This window comes from Trachurus trachurus (assembly GCF_905171665.1).
Source record: "Trachurus trachurus genome assembly, chromosome: 17".
Classification (NCBI taxonomy): Eukaryota; Metazoa; Chordata; class Actinopteri; order Carangiformes; family Carangidae; genus Trachurus; species Trachurus trachurus.
In genome coordinates this window covers 29,762,902-29,785,586 of record NC_139900.1, presented here as the reverse complement: position 1 = coordinate 29,785,586, position 22,685 = coordinate 29,762,902, and the positions used below count along the sequence as shown (strand labels likewise).

General features: G+C 40.3%; 2 protein-coding genes across 2 annotated transcripts in view; both read right to left on the bottom strand.

Annotated features, from left to right (window-relative positions):
• The window catches only part of arhgap21b (Rho GTPase activating protein 21b), a 39,969-nt gene extending 27,877 nt beyond the window's left edge, over positions 1-12,092 (bottom strand). Inside the window, exons 1-4 of the mRNA XM_083991074.1 lie at positions 11,896-12,092; positions 10,630-10,836; positions 3,625-3,807; positions 3,429-3,450 (exon numbers count right to left, since the gene is read on the bottom strand). Of these exons, the coding sequence (XP_083847200.1) occupies positions 3,429-3,450; positions 3,625-3,807; positions 10,630-10,701 (277 nt within the window). The 5' untranslated portion in view covers positions 10,702-10,836; positions 11,896-12,092. The remainder of the gene's footprint in view (positions 1-3,428; positions 3,451-3,624; positions 3,808-10,629; positions 10,837-11,895) is intronic.
• A 2,309-nt stretch (positions 12,093-14,401) lies between these two features.
• Positions 14,402-21,132, bottom strand: prtfdc1b (phosphoribosyl transferase domain containing 1b). Its single transcript, XM_083990787.1, has 9 exons — positions 21,044-21,132; positions 20,674-20,780; positions 19,569-19,752; positions 18,993-19,058; positions 16,455-16,472; positions 15,302-15,384; positions 15,024-15,070; positions 14,809-14,885; positions 14,402-14,664 (listed from the first exon to the last, which is right to left on the bottom strand). Exons 1-9 carry the CDS (start codon positions 21,089-21,091, stop codon positions 14,617-14,619), a joined length of 678 nt encoding a protein of 225 aa, XP_083846913.1. The 5' UTR covers positions 21,092-21,132; the 3' UTR covers positions 14,402-14,616.
• Between the last annotated feature and the right edge of the window lie 1,553 nt (positions 21,133-22,685).

Genomic DNA, 22,685 nt, shown 5'->3' with positions numbered 1-22,685 from the left:
ACAGTTTTTCAAATTGTGAAAAAGAAAAGGCGTTTAGAGTTGACAAGGGAACATTAGATCACAAGTTCACCTAAACTTGACCCAGGAGTTTTGACAGAAGAGCTTAGTCTTGGGAAGCACCGGACTCTAATACAATAAGTGAATTGATGGTGGTATGACACTGAGGAGGGACAGGGGTGGTTTACTCATAACTCTGATGCAATGTTTCCATGCTTAAATCCATATTTTAGCACATATCACTGTATTCAAACAAATATTCAAACCCAGCCTCGCCTCCGAATGATTAGTTGCGTCGGTGGGGAATCAGCACGATGACATCATTGACCTTTCTAGCAAAGCAGGAGGTCTAAATTTTGCTCCCTTTTTTCATGACTAACACTGTAGATTATACAATACATACGGGACTGTTCGAAGTTGTTCATTGAATAGAATATTTTCTTTGGGGATCTTCTTGGATGTGTTTTCGATTACAGCTATGAATTTATACCAATCCCAACACGCCACCTGGGGATCGCATAGGTGCCGCCTTTATATCCTGTTTGAAAATCTGACTCATCGTATGAAAAATCCTTTGATACATTTTTCCAAGTCTTCAGTCTTCAAAATAATCAAATTCTCAGACGCACACTTAAGACACCCATGGATCGTATGTTTATTACTTTTTAGATGGTATGTAAAGTGTATTTTTATTGTGTTGATTTACTTTATGAATAAACAAAACTGCATTAGAAGTATTAAGGGTATGAGAGTGCAGCTCACTTATTCCTCATTTTGCTTTCTGCCTGTTGTAAACAGTGTGGTATTGTGACCAGTCTATCTTAGCCCGGACTGAAATCGAACCAGGTTGTCTTTTTCTTTTTCTTCAGTTCTGGTCTCATGCCTTCAAGCTCCTGTGTCCAGCATTATGCAACAGCCAGGACGTTTTAATATTCTCTCTGCTTGCTCAGTCCGAACGGCAGGGTTCCTCACAAAAAAAAAAAAAAAGTCTGTCTTCTTCAGTGTTTCTGTTTTTGGATGAAACATAAACGGTGACTACTTTATTAGGAGCTGGCTCTTGTATACTGTTTATGAAGGTTAAACTGTGACCGGTGAGCAATCTCTGTGTAGGCTTTCCAGCACTTCCTTGTTGATGCATGACTCAGAAAGGGGATCACAGAATGAGGATTAAAAAACTGGAGTCGAGTCAAGACATTAAAGTCATCTGCTATTCAGAGCAGTCACTATCAGGAGAGACAGCTATGTGTATCCAGTGATATTTAACTGCATTTCAGTGCGTCTGTGTGCATCTATCTACACCACTCAGCGGGTACATGCATCACATACGGTCCATTCAGGATTTTAATTGGATGAAAGCAATAATTATCATTAGCACAGCACTGGAAACTAATTCGAGCATGTGTTGGCGAGTATGTGCACGTGACTGTGCACTCTGCTTTCTAATGAATGGCATCTCCGTGTCATACTACATGATCTGCTGCACCGTTCCACTTCATTAACCCACATCTATAGCAGTGTTGCATCAATACTGTGCTGTAACACAATATGACTTCATTTAGTATTTTAGTTATAGTATTTTTGTGTTTGTTGTTAAAACATAATAGTGAGCGGAGACAGTAACCACAGTTCTCCGTCTGTGAGAACAGTTTTTATCAAGCTACTATGAGGCCGCCTCAGCAGTATCAGTTAATTCAATCAAGTGAGTATTTCTAAAAGTTTGACTCTTTTTAGTATGAAATTTACTCCGTGCTACCGTCCCGTTAGCCTCGTAAACCAGCCTCTCGCGGAAATGCATTTCATTTAATTTCTCGGGAGAGTCTGGCCTCATTCCCCCAGTAAGCGTTTGGGGTGGGCGGGAGCTGGGCTGGAGTAGTAGCGTTGACAGACAACCCCATTCAGCCAATCAGCAAGTTGGTGTAGTGACGGGGCTTTGCACCAGTCGGTCCCTGATTGGCCAACGTGCTGTGTCAATCACAGCGACGACACTGATTGGCTCGGCCTTCTGAGGGTTTCAGGCCAAACGGTTACAGCGGGGATGAGGCCAGACTCTCCCTCAGAAATGAAATGAATTGCATTTCCGGGAGAGGCTGGTTTACGAGGCTACCGTCCCGTCCCTTCAGTAAAGCTCACAAAGCCAACACCGTCTAGTGAAACTTTTCTGATATAGTCAAATCAAGTTGATGTCTTCCACAGTTTATCTGCTGGACTTTGTTTACTTCTGATAAACTTTGGGATGTTTTTCGCAAAGACCACGAACCTTCACTTTTATTGGAGGCACATAAAGAAAGGATCTTGAAAGGGAGCCAGAGCAATGATTACAGTGTAAGTGATTAAACTGTCTCAGTCTAAACACAGGCACCTGACTGTCCCTTTAAGAGAAAGTTGAACAAACTGTAATCACTACTCCCTAGTCATTTATATAGGCAGTTAAAAATCTTGTCCTACTAGACAAGCACTTTCAAAACCCAACCAGGTTAGGAATGTTGAAAGTTGATTTATAGGATGTTTAGTTGTCCCTACTGCATATCAATTACTTCCTCAATATGTGTGGGATGAAGCATCATGTTGCTTTTCTACCATAACTATCCTTTCTGAGGAATCCTCTAATGGAATTACTGATTTCCATCTGGACAATTTCCAGTCACAGCAACCTCCTCATGGTCAACACACGGCAGCAGACAAAACAGAGAGTCGAACTCACAAACAAGCTGCTGAGATACCACCTCACAGTCATCACATCGGGGGATGGGGTAGGCGGCCACACGGCTAACTCAATCAAGGAATGGAGAAATTATAAATGAAGTATGTCTACATGGGGAAACCCAAACAAGTGCATGACATCTTTTGCTTCTTTCATGAAGAATCTCATGCAAAACTTCAAATGTCTTAATTGCTTTCTTGGCAACAATACAGGGTTAGAAATTCAATTCAAATAACTGAAACTGAGTTACATAGTATGAGTAATGGCTTACATGATAAATAGCTTACATGATAATAAAACAGCTTCTCCCAAACGTTTAATATTAGGTGTCTACCCGAGAAGATCTCTTATTTGAAGTGAGAAAAACAGAAAGTTAAATATTGAGGCTAACATGAAGAAAGAGGGCCAGACTCACATAACCGGGTAAAAACTGAGGCTGTCTCTTTCTGACAGCTTTCTAATGGTGAGACTGAAAACCAACAAGTCCAACAAAGTGAAACAATATGAAGAGGTGGGTCAGTGCAGGACAGAAACAGGTGGTGCTGACCAAACCTTTCATGCCTCCACAAAGGTCAGTGACACACAGGCGCTACATTGTTCTCATCGCATAAGGAAGCAAAAACAGCCAGAGTGGATGGATTAAGAGTCATTAGGAGTCAGAGGCACTGCTCTGACTCAGCAGTGTTGAAGGGCAAGCGTGAAGAAGAAAAGGTGAATTTTTTCTGCTTACCTCTGAGGCCATAATCTTCCTCCTGTAAAAACACAAAAACATCCATGTGACTTCGATGCTTATAATCGCAGCAATGGGGTATAAGGCTTTTTGTTGATTCAGTGTTGTATCTTGCACGACAAACGAACAATACTCAGGTGTATGAAACCCATGACAGCTTCTGACAAGTTTAATAATAACAAAACTGAAGTTTTACCGGGAACAAGTGCATGGTTGATTCTGGTGGGTATACGATGAAGTGCCGCAGGGTGAAGCCGAACCCCTGGGAAGTTCGACGTAGGCGCACGGTTTTAGGTCTTGGCCATGAGAACGGCTCCTCCTCTGTTTGGTTTTGCGCCGCAGGAGAATCAGCCAAGTTTCTCCACTCTGGACAGTCATTCTGCAGGAAAAGGAAGGTGGGAGAACAATTTCAGCTACTCCTAATTTCACTTTTACACACCCACACAGAGAGATTTCTGCTAAAAGTGTAGCTATGAAATCTTGAAATTGAAAGTAAAGATTCTGGAAAACCCCAAATGCTACAATACAAAAACAATGTTACTGTTTCTGAACCTCATGTGAAAGCCATCAATCTAGAAATATCAACAAATTACCTTTTCATTAAAGTTACTGCACATTATCATGAAACATCAATCAATCATTCATTTAGGACAAGGTTTTTAAAAACATTAGGGGCTGTCCAGTGTTTACAGTCAGGAGGTGGTTCCCATTTTCACAGCTGGAGAGCATGCCAGGCTTCAGGCCTTTGGACACCCACTCCTGTGTTTACTGACTATTTATAGCCTGACACCTTTGTGGTATCATGTGTGCAGTAACACCCCCTCCTTTATTCAGATCGCCTCATATCAGATTTCTTGTCCCAGTACAAATTTCAGGAATGCCTCTCTTCAAATAATCTAGTATTTCAACACTGTAGAACAAATTTCACTGCATCCTGTCTCAAACAGAATCCTCCCCCTTCCCCCGAAGCACAGACTTTCCCCCACAACGTGAGGAATTTGATGAGCATGCATTTGTACTATCTCTGCCTGGGCAAATATGTTGAGCAAAACGTCAGAAGATCTGAGTGAATTATCTGCGTGCTATCACATTAATACAAGCAACATAATAAAACAAGCATTTGTAAGAGTTTTGTCCACTTGTGAAAATAAAAACTCTGTATATCTGACTCGCTTCTTTTATCTAAACAAAAGAGAAAGACAGAAATATTCTGAACAGCTGTCTAGCTTCGTACAGCTGTTAAAGTACTAAAAGAGCCAAACAATATACACATATATAACATAAACAATAGTTTGTTCACACAAACTTAAAACAGCACCATCCCATTAAGTTCTTTAGAGTGTTTCCCTCTATGAACACACTGTATACAGTAGCTATGTACTCAGTGGCTCATTATAAATATACTGTGTGCCTGGAGGTCAGTACCAAGTTAAAGCATGTTTCACTGTGCTCTTTACAGAGTGTTTTGCTGCTTCTCAGCTACCAGGGCTTTTCAGCTTCTCAACTATATATTTCTGAAAGAGACAATAACATAAACCACTGGAATCAAAGCACATTTTAAGTGGGAACCTGAGCTGATGAACTCATAAAAGGAGCTTAATGGGCTTACTGTAGAGGGTAAGGACCCACAGCACTACTTTGGCTCGCTGGGAAACAGAGCTGCAGGTGCAGCTGACACGCATGTATTTTGATGCAACTAGCAGAACAGGTTTTACCGAGTATAACCAAGCTCCGGCTGTGCTCTGATACCTGCACTTTCATGTTGGTGTCTGCGTCTGTATGCGCCTTTAGGTGCCTTCACGTAACTAGACAACATGCAAATCTATAGCCAGAGAAGTGCTTGTGGTGATGACAATAGATCAACCGAATGTTTGAAATGCCAGCGTTGCTCCCCCTTATGTCTCCAGAGCGAGCCAAATCCAGTCTACTGGATCTGATTTAGCAGCCAGCGCACAAGGCAATCTCCAAGCCGCTGATCTTTAGATGTAGACGGCAGACGGGGGCGTGGGCCTCCTGACAGACACATGCCAAGCAGTGTTATCATTGCCACTTGCATAGTTAATACTGCTGTGACATTCCAAGTCAATAAATACCAGACCCCCATATGCCCCCGAGGTTTCCCTTTCCTCTTGTTTGAAAGCAGCAACGTGCATGTCTTGCTGTTGCTGTTGATACTAGTGAACGTTAGCATTAAAAGCCGACAGTTCAGCATCAAACTTCAGTTCCTTTGTTTGTCAATAACTGTCTCCAGTTTTGCTTCCACATAATATCACTTACTTTCTTACTAATCAGCAGGCCAAAACCGTCCCTTCACTTCCCGATAACAAGTCACTGTGACATACAGGCTGTTTTTGAAAAGCTATTATAAAGAAGATAGAACAAAACAAGAACCGTATGAACCCTAGATCAGATTAATAATAATGCTTTTAAATAATCATTACAGGTAGTAAAACGAGAATCGTCACAAAGGGGATGAAATTATGAGATTACGTGTAATAAAAAAGAGGCTAAACAAAAAAACCACATGACAAGAACACCCACATCATGCCTGTGCTCTCCCGGGCCACAAATGAATGACTGCCACCTATTTATGAATCACTGGGATGCCAAGCTGATATTTGTACTGGGTGAGGCAGCTGGGAGAGAGGCTCCAGCAGGCATTTGCTTCTCTGCTGGATTGCTCTTGGATTTAAACAGCGACTTTGCTTTTGTCTTCAAACAGCGACACTGATTTCAACCGCTAGATCACAGTTAGTCTCATTATCACCACTAAATCCCACATAAACACCCAAACCAGAAATAAACTCATTGCTACCATACAAAAGCCAAGCGTTGTTGTCAGCCATGGAGCTGTGGTTATTATTATAACCCATAGGAAGCTCCTCAAATTCCTTTTCTTTCCCTAAACAAAAAGGTACTGTTTGTTTCTGTGTGCTTGTGGTCATTTTCAGAGAAGCTGTAAAGTGAGACTACATCAGTGGTTCCACGGAGATTAAAGGGCAGAGCGACCGATACCACCCACCAACATCAGAAACTTTAAGGGATGCACTGTACGTGCACAGCTGTTTACACACCACAAAGGCTGCTGTCTGCAGGCGAGCAACACACTGAAAAAAAAAAACTGGAATTTCCACCTTGCTCATTTTAACAAATATTATGAAACCAAACTGTACGGCCTATATGTTTAAAGAAAACCTCTGCTGACATCACTAAATGACACATTACAGGGACCACATGACATCAGCTCTAAAAACATCAGACAAGTACAGAGGCTTAAAATGTGAGGAAACCTCGTTCTCTGCGGGCTGCTAAATTCTACACCACATCCCGTCCAAACCAAGCACTTAACTGTGAAAAGCCTAAGATAATGATACAGAGGGCCACTGGTGAGCTCTGGGCGTTACAGTCATCTAATGCGGGAAGCTAGTAGGTTAGCAGTATTATTATTACTCCCCCTATAGATAGATATATAGACGTTATTCATGACTCAAGGTCCATACAAAAACACCAACGTAAACACGTGCTGTGTTTTACATGATCTTCTACCTGGGACATAAACAGGTTTCCCGCCGGTATCATCTTGGTCACACTTTATGACACCATTGGAATTTTTTTATTACATGTATTTCTAAATACCAAGCAAAAACATGACTGTTAAACATAGTGGCTCTGTAACACTGGAGAGCGACATGTATTTTGCCACTTGAGTTAAGCAATAAACACATTTCATAATAAAAAATACATATTTTTATTCATGAAATGTTTTTTTTTAATGTTGCTAAGAAAGTAAACCGTAATATCTTCAATGACAGAAGCTGATTATGATCTATCTGCCCAATACTGTGTCATTCAATGCATTTGCCCTGAAATACTACCTTTGCGAAGCTAATAATGTACCTTTATACTATTAGAAACACTGATTCAATTCAATAAGCGAGCATGTACATGATGGTGACGCTGTACTAAACAAAAACGTACAGTATCTCCAAACTGCCCATTTTCACAGTCACCAGACAAATATGGAAAGTACATTTTCAAGAGTAACCAGGAAGGACAAACCAGAAACTAACGAATAAAACATATGGATGCCACATGGCAGGTCTTGGATGAAGTATCACTGAAAAAAATTCAGGCTGTGCATCACCCTCGCAAAAGTCTAAACGCAGAGTAAAAACAGGCCGACAACTTTGCCTCCTTTAAGAGCATTAGTGCTGTAGACAAATCTGTTGTCTATAGCAGAATTTAGCGATCGGACTGGACTGCTGATACATCCCACTCTCCTCTGTGGGATGAAATAACTATTTCCTGATGGGACTGATTTCAAAAACACAGTTATCGAGCTTTTTCTCTCACAGAGCTTTGCCAAAGCTGTACACTGACTGAACACATACTTTTTGTCTATTATGTATATATTCATGTAGCCTACATGTTGTTTTTGCCTACACCACCTTTATCTAATGTGTCCTTTATTTGTAAGAAACTGATTAAGTGTGCAGTTGTTCTGACTAAAGTTACACTGCTGTCAGCTCACTAGAATATGGTGAGCTACTGAAACAAGACATTAGGAGACGTCACAGTGGCTTTTCTACCTAAGATGACATGGATCTTCTCACCAAGCACTGCACAGAAATCAGGGGGAAAAACTGAATCACATAGCCCATCTCTTATGCCCTCCCCTGAGACACAGCAGACAGACACAACCATAAGGCAACAGGAAGTAACAGACTTCTTCTATCCAATTTAAGACCAATTTTCCCTTCCGATTGCCATCAGTCAGCCATATGATGCCTGCGCATGGCTCTGTAAAAGGCAGGCGGCCTAAATGAGATAAACACTGAGCTTTAATGAAGACTGTGCGGCCAGGGGGGTCTGTTTGTCAATAGCTCCCTACAGTGCTAAATATGGATCATGCTTCAGCATCAATAATAAATATCACCCACTCTCATTTCTGTTGTTTTACTGGAGCATAACAAGCAGAAATGCAGGTGGAAATATTAACTGCCAGTACTTATCACGGTGATGAAATTTGCGCAGTAGTAATGATGTAGTTTGACACAATACGTCTGAGCAGAATGATCAGCACACTAAAATCTAAAACCTGCCCTGTGAACTCAGTGTCTAACCAGAGGAATCCACACAGAGACAGAAGAAATTAAGCCAACTCTGCCTGTCATTTAGATTTACATACAATGTTTGAATACCGTGCACTATTCAGCTGAGCAGACAGACACTGCAGTGTGCAAAACCCAAAGACAAAAGTCCTAATTCAAATAGCAAATTATTACTCTATTAAGCTGTTAAGTTATTTCCAGCTCCAGAATAATTTACTGGGTTTATGGTCTTCATGGTTGTGAAAAGGTCAGAAGAGGAGAAAAAAAAGAAAAACAGCATGAAAACACCCATTAAATCTTATGTTCTGTGGTGCAGCACAGTGAAGTTGTGGTTATTAAAGATCTCTTCTTTATTTGTTTAAGCTGTTAAGTTAATTACTGCAGGTCTTAAAATGCGCTTCACTTTGTCTGTCTGAGACAGTAATCCATCCTTTTTTTTTTATAATCCCTACTACTTGTTTACAGCAGCAACAGGGCTATGCTTTCTCCGCATCTAAACAAAAGCCACACACCCGTTTATCATCTACATCCTTTGACAATTCTTTGTCAGCACAGACCATCGAAAGCTGCTTTTGTACAAATTACACATTTAGAAAGAGATTTTTTTTTTTTAAACATCCACTTTAGAAACTTTTTCAGTCATTAGATCGGTGGTGTCATCATTCCCAGAAAATCCCAGGACCAGAGACTCCGGGGGGTTTCCGGCTCAAAATTAGCACATGAATTGGTTTGTGTGGTAGCCTTATTAGATGGTCTGCTAAAAGAAGGATTTCCACTGCTTGCAGTTTACCCAGGCTTTCCCTCACCCCCTTCTGGCGTTTTTGCAACAACAAAATACTTTTTTCTTGTTTATTATGTGATAATTCTATTTTGAAAATACAAGTTAATTCAAAAAACATTTCCCACAATAACAGGCACTTCTAAATTGACAGCAGTGATAAATGATCTGTATCAGAATTGTTATGTGCCATTTGATTCACTCATTACGCTCATGTAAAAGTGCATGAAAGTCAGACTCTATATCCAGATGGTCATAATGACCAAGGTAAGCACATCATCTTAGTTTTTTTTTTTTTTAGCTGTGACAGTGAAAAAGGCTGTGTGTGGTTTAGTGTGTGTTGTTTGCACAGGGCTATGTTCAAATATCATGGTGCTTGTTTTCTGCTGTTTCTATGTGAAGGGTGTTATTTTTATTTTATGCTTTTCGTTGCTTTCTTACAGGTAATATTACAAAACATATGACAGCAAATAAATTGAGAGGAAGCCGTGTACCATTATGCCTGTTATCGGCTTACAGAGGGTCCTTTACCCCTATGTGCTTTGTCTAATGACCTAAAAATCCAATTCAGTACATCTAGCCTGTTAGAGGTGAGAACATAAGGGGCTTTACAGCTCTCATTTACAGACTATTCACTCAGAAGCAGGGAAATTTAAGTGAGGAATGAATATTAGATTAAAGCCAGTGGAGGAAAATGAAAGAAAACTACAGATTCTATAAATAGGTGGCCTTCCATTTCAAAGAGTACGAGGTTGCTACTTCATTCACCACGGAGGTCTTCATTGAGGCACCAGGCTTTCAGAGGAGCAGATGGTGTCCTGTCTGGTATTATAGGGGTCACAGCTTAAAAATCTAGGAGACGGGGCTTCAATAAACTACTTCAAGGCCATTGTCCACCAAGTCCACCAGTGATAAGTTTGAGTAAAATTTCAAATTGAACCAAGTGCTGTTCTGCAGTCAAAACCTGTTGTTTCATCTATGATGATCAAACCTTGCACTCATGTGGGGGGGAAAAAAAAAGCACTGAGACAACCTTGTGACATAAATCTAATGATGGCAATTATCAAAACAACCAAAATAATGACACACTGGTGAGTTAAAGAGCAAAACAGCCCAAGAAGAGCTGTTACAAGCACAAACAGCTGGGCAGAGTGTCAAACATATTACTCCCCCTCCACACCAGACTGAAGGGGGCTGGGTGGGCATTGAAACCAGAGTCTGTTGTCCCCTCCACTCCCCAACCCCCAAAGCCACTTTCCTGATCACCATTTTTTTTTTTTTTTAAATCTGAGGTTTGCTGTGGTTTCTTTACCTCACAGAAAGAGGATCTTGCTTGTTGTCTCTCATCATCTTCACAAGAATTAACCCAACGTGATGCCATCATTCAACTTGACTTAAAATCCTGTTATCCGTGAACGCCCACATCGAAAAACGCAGCTCCAGCAGGATGCAAGAAAATGTATTATGTTCCACTCTGTCCAATTTACACCTCCATCCTAGCTTGATTTTTTTAGTCCATCTGTAGGAGAGAGAGAGGGACAGGGATATAGATGTTATTACAACATTTGGTTTTGGTTAATAACAGGCACATTTGTGAATTAACAGCTCAGATACAGCACCTCACACTGCCAAACAACATGGCTCAATACCTCAGTTGTTTAAGGCATATAATAGTGAGCCATCCGTGGTTAATTTTGGACAATCAACATTATGCAACAGGTCCTAATGCTATTTTCTACCTGGTGTTCGTGTGCCTCGTCTTTTACAAAGTTGACTTTGTTATAACCGTGGTTGGTTTGCTCAAATACTAGTCAACAAAGCTGTTACACACAGTTTCACACAGGACTGAGTTAGTTTCAACAGATGTAGATGACAGAGAAGTGACACACAACATCGTTGCCGCATTATTCATGCAGCAGCAATTTGGCCTTGTTGTTGTCACCAGCTTGAAAAAACAACAACAACAACGTGGATACTCAACACTGCATAATGAATGACCAGCAACAAGTGAACTACAGACGGGGAAGGCAGGGCAAAAATAAACGTCCGTCACACTTGGAAATTGTGTTTCAATAAAAAATCAGTGGACTGAGGTTAAGCAGTTCAAGGCGCTTAAGTTCACTGTTTGGTTTTTTTTATTTCAACAATGAAACCACAGAGTTTGTGACTTCGAGTGAATTTTAATTCCTCTTTTTTTTTTCTTTTTTTTTCCAGACCGACGGTCAAACTGAGGCACGATCAGACCACAGCAGCGTGTCGGGCTGTTGTTCTCCACCACCGACCAAATAAAAGTATCTTCTCTTGTGTAATTCTAATGAAACACCAGCACAAATAGACACAAAAGTCGAAAGAGTACCACGGCACCCCTGTGGGCATTTTCCCATGTTATACACTTTGTAAACGTCGGCTGTAATAAATAAATAATAAATTAAAAAAAAAACACGTTTTACACACGTTTAAGTTTGGCCATCAAAAAAAGGCTTGAACCACGGAGCCGACTGCGGCAACAGGCTGCTGCTGCTGCCGCTAGCGCCGCGGTTAGCCTCGGTGCTAACGGCTGGAGTTTAAACAAAGTTACCTGTGTAGTTGAGCAGTGTCGGTACGGGCGGGCAACGGCGGCGGCGGTGGTCCGTAAAAGCGAGTAGACAAAGTAAAAACATAGCGTGGGAGCTCCCACGGTAGTCAGGCCGTTGTCATAATTTAATATATTTTGAGTACAAGCGGCTTCCCGGTGATTATTTCCGAGCCCTCTCTCGGGGGTGGCGCATGGTGCAGTTTGGTAGCTGGAATTTTTTTTTTTTTTTTTTGCTTCCAGCGTTCCCGACTCTCTGGGAGTCCACCTTCGGGCAACTGGACACTCTGAGCCAATCAGAAGCGACGTTCTATTTGAGCGGACCAATCAGGTGCGAGTTTACAAAAAGTCGTGGCTTCTCTAGTAAAAAAAAAAGAAAAGGTGGCTTTTTTTTCATCTTTTTTTAAACGTTTCACATTAGATGGATCATTTTAGTCATCCTCGGGAGTACAAAGTAGAAATGACACAAACACACATACACACACACACATGAGGTGATGTTTTCAATTGTAGAAGTTTTCACCACTACTACAACCACTTTAGTTTCACAACAACAACGCTGAACTGGGGGGGGTCACATGTCCTGGTTCAGTGCGAGGTCGAGCAGGGCTGGCTGGCATGCATGTGGATGGCGGTGGATGAGGAATGCGAGTTCACACATACCACACACGGCATATAATCTGTGCTCTCTCGTGGTGCTGCCATTATATACCCATCAGAGCAGATAATTCAAATTACATGCTCAGACGTAGATACACCTGTACTGTGCCTGTAGTGTGAAACAGATTGGAGCAGTAGTCTAAGATAAGTGCTCATTCTCAGGGCCTCTAACAAATGTCCCCTTTATTCCTCTGGAAACATAAGGGGCCACCTGTTCTTGGGATTGGCAGCTTTTGTTGCAGAGGTCAGTTCAGGGAGGAGACTTTCACAAAGCTGTCCTGTCCTGCCTGTTCTACTTTCAGTGGCTCTAACTGTGGATATAAGCCTGGAAAAATAAACAAAGTAGCCTACGTTTTTATCACTGTACCTTTTTGTACAATTTTAAGGTACTTGGACTTGGCTGGGGTCTCCCCATTTGGGCTTCTATAGGTTCAGATTTTGCAGACAAAACATAAAAATGATAAATCAAACTACCTAATATTGTTAAAAGTGAATGAAATTATCCAGGTACAACAGTAAAATGGTACTTGCACAGTGTGAGGAATAAGAATCAAATAGCAGGATATATAATAGATTTGGAGAGGACGATTTTCTGCCTACCTTATTATAATTTTTATATTTTCTTTTACTCAAATGTAATGTTTTTTTTTATACGTTTCCTGCCTACTTAAGTCAGGTATTGTATAAAATGGTTACTATGCAGTCCTCTTGTAATAGTTCATCCAGACATTATTCTTGAAGCTAAGTTATGTAAAAAGTCAGATTGTCAAGTCACTGTGCAGACCTTGGAGCCAGAAGAAAAACGGTTTTGCCACATATAAAGACTCAGAGTCATATGTCAGGTGTACAAAGAGCGCAGCAGCTCAGCGCAACAAACCCTCTTTTGTACTTTCTACCTGTTCATTTGCACATAAGCGCTTTTTTTTAAACCTAACAATGGTAACCTGATGTTTCAGGATGTGGCTTTGGCCTTAAAATCAAACAGAAACAATCATAAACCAGTTGATAAAGAGTTTTTTTTTGTGGGGACAATTGGGGAGTGTACTAGGAGCCAATTTTTTTCAACAACAGGATCATCTATACAAAATCCCAGCAGCGTAACATCCGGTGATACCATAAAACATGCTATACATAAAAACAAATGACTGAAACCCTCTATTCAACATGTTTTAATAACCCAAAGCCCTCCTTTGTATGTCACAGCTCTGAGAAAAACATTAGGTACACATTAGTTGTTTTTTTTTGTCTTGTGAACTAGGCAAAGAAATGACTTTAATCAATTTAATTTACATAAGGAAGAAATGTGAAAATGTGTTGTGAATCAAGATAAGATAAAAAATAACAGTGATAGAAAACACTTAGATCGGACAGAGAAATATTTAAATTACTTTATTGTGTGTTAAATTAAAAAATGAACTGACCCAAGCACACTTCTACACCTCAAATACTACAGAGACAGAGGTAGTTAATGCACTTAGTATTTAGAGCTCTACTTTGTTTGCCCCTGAGCATTAGAAGTAACAGCAGGAGACCTACCTAAATAAATGTCAAAAAAGGCAGTGTGAAAAAAAGTAAAATTATATCACTAACTAGGAAGAAAAAAAACTCCTTTCATTTCACAAGAATGTAACAATGAGTTTTCCCTGTTGACCTATCATACAGTGACCTAAGAACCTGTATGAATCTCATCACATTCATACAGGTGATTATCAAGTCCTTTGCATTGCATACAAAAAGAAGTCAGACAGTGACGGCATTTTCATTGGAAAAAAAACACACTAACTATAGCATCACACAATCTTACACGAGAATCAGTGTTGTAAACCTAAAAAAATGAGGTGGCAGCTTTAAAACATGGTAAGACATGTAGTTCCTTGCTAAAATCAGTTAAATACTGTTGTCTAAACCCGATAAACATTTCAGAGGAGGAATGTTCTAACAAAACAGGGATGCTTGAGATCAAATGTCACAGATAGCAGCTGTAAGTGAGCGGCATCTCTAGGAAAATGTTCAGGCTTGCTGCGAGAGGACATCTGTGTGACAGTCGCCTCTTTCGCCGTCCACTCCTTAAACCTTGTATTTCATCTTCCCATTTTCGCTGATCACACAGATATGCTAAAGAAATGGGGACAAAAAAAATCAACAGTCATCAGTCAAAATGGTGAATAAGAGGGAATTCTACTGCATTCAAAAATATATACTGTATGTATGTATAGTACTTCAGACACTTATTGTTAGTCACAAAAAACACGGACTTACATCGAGGTCTCTAAAATACTCATTGTAGTCTAGGGCATATCCAACCACGAAACGATCGGGTATCTCAAAGCCGACATCTGAAATCACAAACAGTAACATTACTTACAAGTATTTTCCACAGCCCACTGACTCACAGACTGACAAGCTGCAACGATTGTTTTAAATGTGAACCAACTGACTCATAAAAAACATAAAAGGGGCGGTCAAGTACATACAGTCAGGAAGACACGCCGAGTTGTGTGGCAGTCTCTTCACAAGCAGTCTGGGGGAAAACACAAGCAGACATTATTACATGATATCCATTTCTACCTGTTGTGTTGCGTCAAGGGGGCAGCATTCATTTTAAAACAATTCCATCTGAAACCTGCATCGTTTTCTTTTTTCTTCTTTGTCTCTCTTTCTCTGTCTAGACCGGGAGGTGGAAATAAGAGTGATTCACAAAGCCGGACAACTGGGCTGGTTTTCTTCTGATGCCTTCACAGCCATAACTTACCCCGCTACTTTGATCATTTTGGGCCCGAAGGCTCCAACGTGCTTCAGGAGAGTTTTCATCGTCTTTCCGGTTCCTACGATGGCCTGTAAAAAGAAAAGGCAGAAAAAATGAAATGACTAAGAAAGCACAAGAATAGATTCATCTACTGTAGCACTGGAGAAGTGAAAAGTGAAAAGGAAGAAGTTGGTCACACTGGACTCAAAATACATAACCGAGTTGGAATGGTTAAAATGAAACAGGGAACTTAAAACCAACATGTTGAGGTTTCACACAAAATGACTTTTTGCATCAGGAAGAGGGAAACCTGTTGTTGGAATGGACAGAAATATGCCTTGTCATGTTTGTCACATACAGGTCAACATATCCTATATATTTCTTATAAGGGAAAAAGTGTTTCATAAAGGCATCCCAATTTTGACGTGTATTTTCTTACCCATTCAGATAGGATTAATGCATCCATCAAAGGTGATTGAGTGTTTAGTGCTAATATCAGCCCCCTCCTGATACTGTGAATGATGCTATGTAATGATGCTGTGAGAGAGTGAACCAAAACAGGCCAGCTGCAAGACTGCTGAAAGATGCTAAAAAGCTCAATGGCAGGATCGAGTTTAAAATTACATGTGGGTTCATCACTATCAGAAACTGCTTTTACATTAAATAGTAGTTGTTGTGATTGAAGATATTATCCAATCTTAAAGATTTTTGTGTTACTGAATTAAAAAAATCAAAGAAACACTCGATTCACTTAAAAAAATAACATTTCTTGTAACAATAGGGGCTCAAGACAAAAATGACTACGAAGACAAACATCTGAGCACTCAGTTATGACTGCAGTTTTAAAGTGCCGTGTTTGCATTCAAATTGTAAGTGACTGAACAATTTCCCTTCCTGTAAATGTCATTTTTCCCCTGTGTACCTATTACCACTACAGGACTGAAGTTTATGATCATATTGGAAAAAAAACTGCTCTTATTCCCCAAATATAGGTCAGCCAATTAAGTTTGCTCATGTTGAACTCAGGTCCCACTAGAAGAAAAATGAAAAAACTTTTAAATGGCTCCTTCTGACCTGGATAACTGACCACAGCAAGTAATATAATCAGCCCATTTGGAGAAGAGGGGAAAATAGAGAAGCAAAAACATGCTTGACTCACCTCCACAATCAGTACGTTCTTAGCAGAGTAATGTTGGGTCAGGGAGAGGGGAGGAAGAAAACAATCATTCTTGGTTAGAAACAGATAACAAAGTTACAGTGTCTTCTATAGTCTTCAACAACACACACTTCACTATACAAATGTAAAAATAAAAAAAGAGAACAATGGAGTTTATGGTCTGAACAGCAACAAATTATATGTGAAGTAAAAAATAAAAACATGTTCTGAAAACTTTGTATTGTCGAGCAACAGAGAAGTAAATGAAAAACAAGTGAACGCCTGACTGTGAGCATCTTACTTTGGAGTTATGTGAGTGGAGGAGTGTCGAAACACGGGCTATCAACAGTGCCGTACCCAGCTACATTTATTAAACCAAGAGCTGTATCAGGAAGGCTTTTATTACATTTCATGATATCAGTGATTACGCAAGGAAATGAACACAGCAGAAAAATGTCCGTCTCACCCAGACTGGAAATCTGTGTTCCTTCAGTTCTGCGTTGAATGTCACACTAAAATAGCTGAAATTCTGCAAATGTTTGCCTAATCAACTGCAGACAACTGGGCACTATTTATACAATGAGCCACAATCTAAGCTTCACTGGTCAGGATAATAATAATAATAATAATAATAATAATAAAAAAAAAACTTTAACTGCCATGTAACTGTACGAACTTTACTCCACTTTTCAAACAAAGGATTCATCCAAGCATGTAGTCATGCTTTGTTTCGACCTCATTATTCATACACATTTATTCAAGTGCAGTAAAAAAAAAACCCTGGAGAGATATGAGAAAGAATGAACTTTAAATTAATGTCCAAGAAAGGGGATGCTACTCTCTTTTGACAAGACTGAGGGGAGGGAGGGGAAGGCGTAACGTGGACTGTGTAATATTTTCCCCGTCACACAATTAGTTCACTTCTTCCAGCAAAACATCGCAACATTCAGTTCCACACAGGCGACTAAATTTAGTCGTACATCACATCACAGGGAGCTCAGGGATTTCACAAGCACACTTAAAATACTGGGAGAAAAGCAGCCGGCAATGACTCAGGCTTACTACCTCACATCCTATTCATGTTTCAGGCATGCCACGCCCAGCTACAGGGTGGATTAGAGTGTGTGTTTGTGTGTGTGTGCGCGTGTGTGGGTGCTATACTGTGAGTGTCCAGATCAGCTGATTTATATTAGCTACAAATACACTCACTGACTTATGACTTCTGTAGTAGCGGTTGAGTAATTAATCTCTGTGCAACACAGACATACACATACACATGCACAGATGTGCGGAGTAAAAAACATACACGCTGGGCAAACAAGTTGTTTTTTTACTGATTAGCTGAACACACACACATACACACACTGTGATCATAAGAAAGGAAAAACTGTATTCATTTGTAAGGGGGCTGTTGTTACGAGTTTTATTGAATAGGCTGCTGTTGTATGTGTAAAAAGAAATAGTTACAAAAAAACGAATTGATTATTCATACATTTGTTGATTATTTAAGTCTCATTTATTTCCAGCCCAAATATTTCCCTCAAATCTTAGTATTAGCTGTTTTTATACTGAGATGTCACTTTTCGTCTACAGGATGTGGAATTGGGAGTTTCTCCACAATTCTTTTAACATTTAATGTCCCTGGATTTCAGTATTTCATCATTTTATATATAATTATCTTATATACAACCATTAATTGATAAAACACATGACAAATTCATTAATGATAAAAAAAAGAACCCATCCATCCTGCCACAGTGTTTAGGATCTTGTGCTGTGCAAATGTTGGGCTTCACTTTCAGTATTTGTTTTTGTGTCATGTTTGTTTTTGTACTGTGTGTTTGTTTTTGTTGTCGTTTGTTTTCCTTGTTTTTGTGACTCCTTAACATGAAGCAAAGCCTGTTTTCTACTTCCTGTAACAGTTAGGAGAGGTTTAGCTCTTCTTTATTTGACTGACTTGTAGTGGCCCAAAGAAAAAAAAGCAAAAGCATTGAGTTTTGTTGAGACTCGTTCAGTAAATAATACACATCCTCCTAGGAAACAGCCACCAAACCCTTACACACACACACACACACACACACACACACACACACACACTTTTCACTTCACTGAGGTCTGGATTTTGATGACATGATAACAGGCCAAGCAGATGAATAGTGAGCCTGTGAGAAAGAGGCCGCTGTCATCACCCCGATCTGCTCTGATAGCAAATCGGCAAATCCTCCCGTTTAGATTTTACATTTGGTCTTCCCTTGACAATAAAGTGGAAAAAGCCTTAAAACAATTATATGACAACATTTGGTATCTGATCAGCGCTGCCATCTTTGATCTCCTTCACGGAAGCACTGAGCCAGAGAGATAGCAGACTAGAGGGAAGGCCGCCCTCTTGAGGCTGCCACCTATCAGTGCCCACCATCTCTCTGCTGTTTGTGTGCGTTTGTTTTACAGTAATGAAGCTGAATGATGATGTTTTATTGGACTGAGATGGTGTCGTTTATGTATGTTTATGTTTCCAATGATGCAGAGAAGAAGAGCTGTTACCTTTCCTGCTAGAAAAGACAAGTCCTCTGCTCCAACTATGTGAAGATCCTCCGTCGACTGGTCGTTCTGCAAAAACAATGATCCCAGATAAGAAACATGTTTTCTTTTCCTTACTGTTGTTGATGTGTCAGATGAAGCTGCAAAATTATCAGTGAAAATGTAAAAGAAGTGTTTTCTGCTTTGATGTCAGGGCGAAAAGTAAATCACATTATTTAACGAGACTTTTCCTCATATTTCTCATAAATAATTCCTAATTTATAGACAGAAATCATCTCTATGCATGAAATAAATTATGATTTTCAGGTCAAAGTGTATTTTATATCTTCAGAGTGCCCATTTTATAGTCGGTGGCTTTGCTGTGAACATGAAAACAACATGTTCAAGGCACAGTTGCACAAAGATACCAGTGTAGTAATGCTATATGAAATATAACCAACACGCATGTCTTCTGACTAGATCATGGGACTCGTCATGACTGATAATCTCAAGCATGAAGAGTGCCTCTCCATTCTCACACCAGGCGAGGCGGTCACAGCATCTTGAGCGCTCTCTACGTAGCCGCGGGCTGAGACTCACCAGGTAGCTCTTCAGACGGATGAAGTGGACCCTCATGGGGATGGTGCGGCTGGAGTTGCGGCTGAGAGCCTTGATCCTGTCCACCAGGTCGGCGCAGAACTGGTATCCTCCTTTAAGCACGCACAGCACCACGATGTCATGGTCCCCCAGGTCGTCCATGATGTTTCGAGCGAGACGTTCTGTCCTGCAAAGATATAAAAACGTGAATTTTGGTGGGAGGTTATAAGTTGGTTCATAAGTTGAAAACATGTGAAAACAGTCTAGATTTAGACAATTTAGAGGATTTTATACCATTTTTTCCACGCAAGAAACTGTATGTTTGAACCTTTTTACTTCACTACAAGCTGCCATAGTTGTAGATTTACTTAACTACGTTATTTTTAAAAAATATTTTGGCCTGATGAATGATTCTCAGTAGACCGACAGCAACTAGCAGTTCAACAAGAAAATGTATCAGCAATTTTCATTTCTTACATGTGAAGATGTAGGCTAATATTTGATTTGTCAGAAAAACAAGACGTTTGAGGTGTAATAGATACATTTCATAGTCAAAACAACTAATCAATTAAACCAAAGAACAATCAAGAGACTGATCAATAAGGAAAATAAGAAATTTAATGTTTTGTTTGACTGGTTGTTCCTTCAAGGTTTAGTGCTTTGGACTTTGACTCGATTGCATGTGACTTGGCAAAGCATGTCCATGATAGGCACAGTATTGATATTTTCATATTGATTCTCAGTGTTATCACTAAGCCCTATACAGCATTTGATTGAATGCCAGTGTTTACAGTGTCTATTAGAGATGTCGATCACGATTGATTCAGATTCCCTTTAACATTTCTGTGCATTTTCTCCAATCAAGATTACATAAGAAGTTATAGGGATCTTGTGACACATAGCTCTCTCAGAATTATTGTTTATCACGTGGGTTTGTTTCCTCTTCCTAACAATCATTCAACGAAGGAGTCAGGACAGACCAAACCCCACCTGCACACTTCCTGAATCTCTGCACAAACAGCTACAGCTCATTCAGTGTTGTTTTGTTAGACAGCATGGGTTTGTGACACGAAGATTAATCTCGGTTAGTTTCTTGTTGTACCGGTACCTGTCCATAATCACGCCATGAGGAATGATGACACAGTCTAAGTCTCCGGTGTAGTGAGCTGGGTAGCTGAAGAGGTCTAAACTGTAGCCTGGCCAGTCATCGTTAATCTGGGAGGGAGGGAACACATAAACGCAAGCATTACACATAGCACGACTTTATTGCTGAGTTGCACACTTCTTGGCTGCACGAGATCAGCCTGAGAGACACATGTGGCGCTGAAGTGAATCCAGCTGCGAGGTGTGCTGCTGCTGCTGCTGCTAAAAGTTGGCTGATTGCGCAACAGCCGCCGAGCTCGTGCAGCCACGAACCAGACAAACTTTGCAGACACTTGTCTTCTCCTCCTCCTCCTTCTCTCCCTTTATTTAATTACCACGATCCGGCCGGTTCCTCCCTCGGACTGCACGGCATGGGCTGCCATGTTGTTTTCCGTCGACGCACACTCACGCACAAAAAGGCTCTTGTCTCAGAAAAAAAAAAAAAAAAAGTGGTCAGGCAAGTTTTGAGGAGGAGCAGGCACCGAGAAGAGAGTGATGGGAGGAGGAGGAGGAGGAGAGGAGGAGGAGCATCGTGGTGGAGGAATGTCCCCTGGAAACACCAAACTGTTTGCACCCCTCTTTGTGCTGTGTTGTACAGCGCTGCCGCCGCCAGGGGCGCCATAACACAACACACCACTTACATGTTACTTCACACAGGGCTGCTGCTGTGAGGAGGAGGGCCATCCCCACTTTAATGGTCAGTCAGTCAGGGGCCACTGGGACTTGAGGGGGGCTGGGTCTCTAAATCAATTCATAATCCACCCTTTAATTTATATAATAAATATAATAAATAGATAATAGATAGATAAATAGAAATTTGATTTTTTTTTAAATATATATAAATGATGTGTTTTATATCTATAACCAGACTTATACATACAGATATCATCCATTTGAAACATAGTACTAGGCTACTACTATAATAAATATATAAAAAGACTATAATAATGATGAGAATAATAATAAGAACAACAACAACAACAACAGATAATTTCTAATAATCATGATAATAATAATAGCCATTATGTATTGCATTGCATCTATCTATCTATCTATCTATCTATCTATCTATCTATCTATCTATCTATCTATCTATCTATCTATCTATCTATCTATCTATCTATCTATCTATCTATCTATCTATCTATCTATCTATCTATCTCTCACTCACTCTGACTCACTCACTCATTCACTCACTGTTGGCCTACATCACCATGACCACCAGACAGATACACAGAAGAAGCATATGCACAATAGCTGGTTTCTTTGCCAGCGAAAGTGATTGCTAAACTCCCAGTGAACATATTTGATATTTGCACTTTACACTGATTTACAGTAAATAATGTAACATCTTGTAAGAAGTTTTTTTTTTTCACAGATGTGTTAACATTGCCATCTTGTGGAGAGAGACAGACACATCTGGCTCTTCACTGCCTTTGTTCTAATCATTTTGAGCCTAATCCAGTTTTGACCCCCCTGAACATTGTCTCATCGTGTTGTCTAAACAAAGTGAGAAAAACTCTCACAGGCCTGTAATTTAGTAAAATCTTGATGCCACACACCGTCTCACATGCACAACATAATCTGCGTCTGCGTGACAGTGTGTGAATGAGTAAATTTGGGATGAACCACCCAGGGACTCGTGTGGTCAGTTAGTGCGGCTGCAGCAGCAGCAGCAGGGTCTGGGCTGTTGTGTCACTGCACATTAGAGCAGTCTGCCGGGCTCTGCTGAGAGGGGGAGACAAGGTGTCTGGGCCACCCACCCATGCTCCTCCTCGGCAGCTGTAATTATAAACAGTGGTACAATGACAGCTGGGGAGGCAGATGTCAACAGCAACATTAGATTTCAATCAGCCTGCACAGTGCCATCACCTCAGAGGAACGAGGAGGTGTTGTAACTACGCTGCGTGATTGCTGTTGTTATTTTTCTTTTTTTTTCTAAAAGCATGTTATCATTCCGTGTGCAACTTATTTTAA

Bases quoted from the DNA above. Each gene is read 5' to 3' on its own strand.
- prtfdc1b (XM_083990787.1), bottom strand. From the start codon at position 21,091: ATGGCAGCCCATGCCGTGCAGTCCGAGGGAGGAACCGGCCGGATCGTG. The intron at 20,781-21,043 runs GTAATTAAATAA...CCTCCCTCCCAG, and splicing joins GAGGAACCGGCCGGATCGTG to ATTAACGATGACTGGCCAGG. The intron at 19,753-20,673 runs GTACCGGTACAA...ATATCTTTGCAG, and splicing joins CATGGCGTGATTATGGACAG to GACAGAACGTCTCGCTCGAA.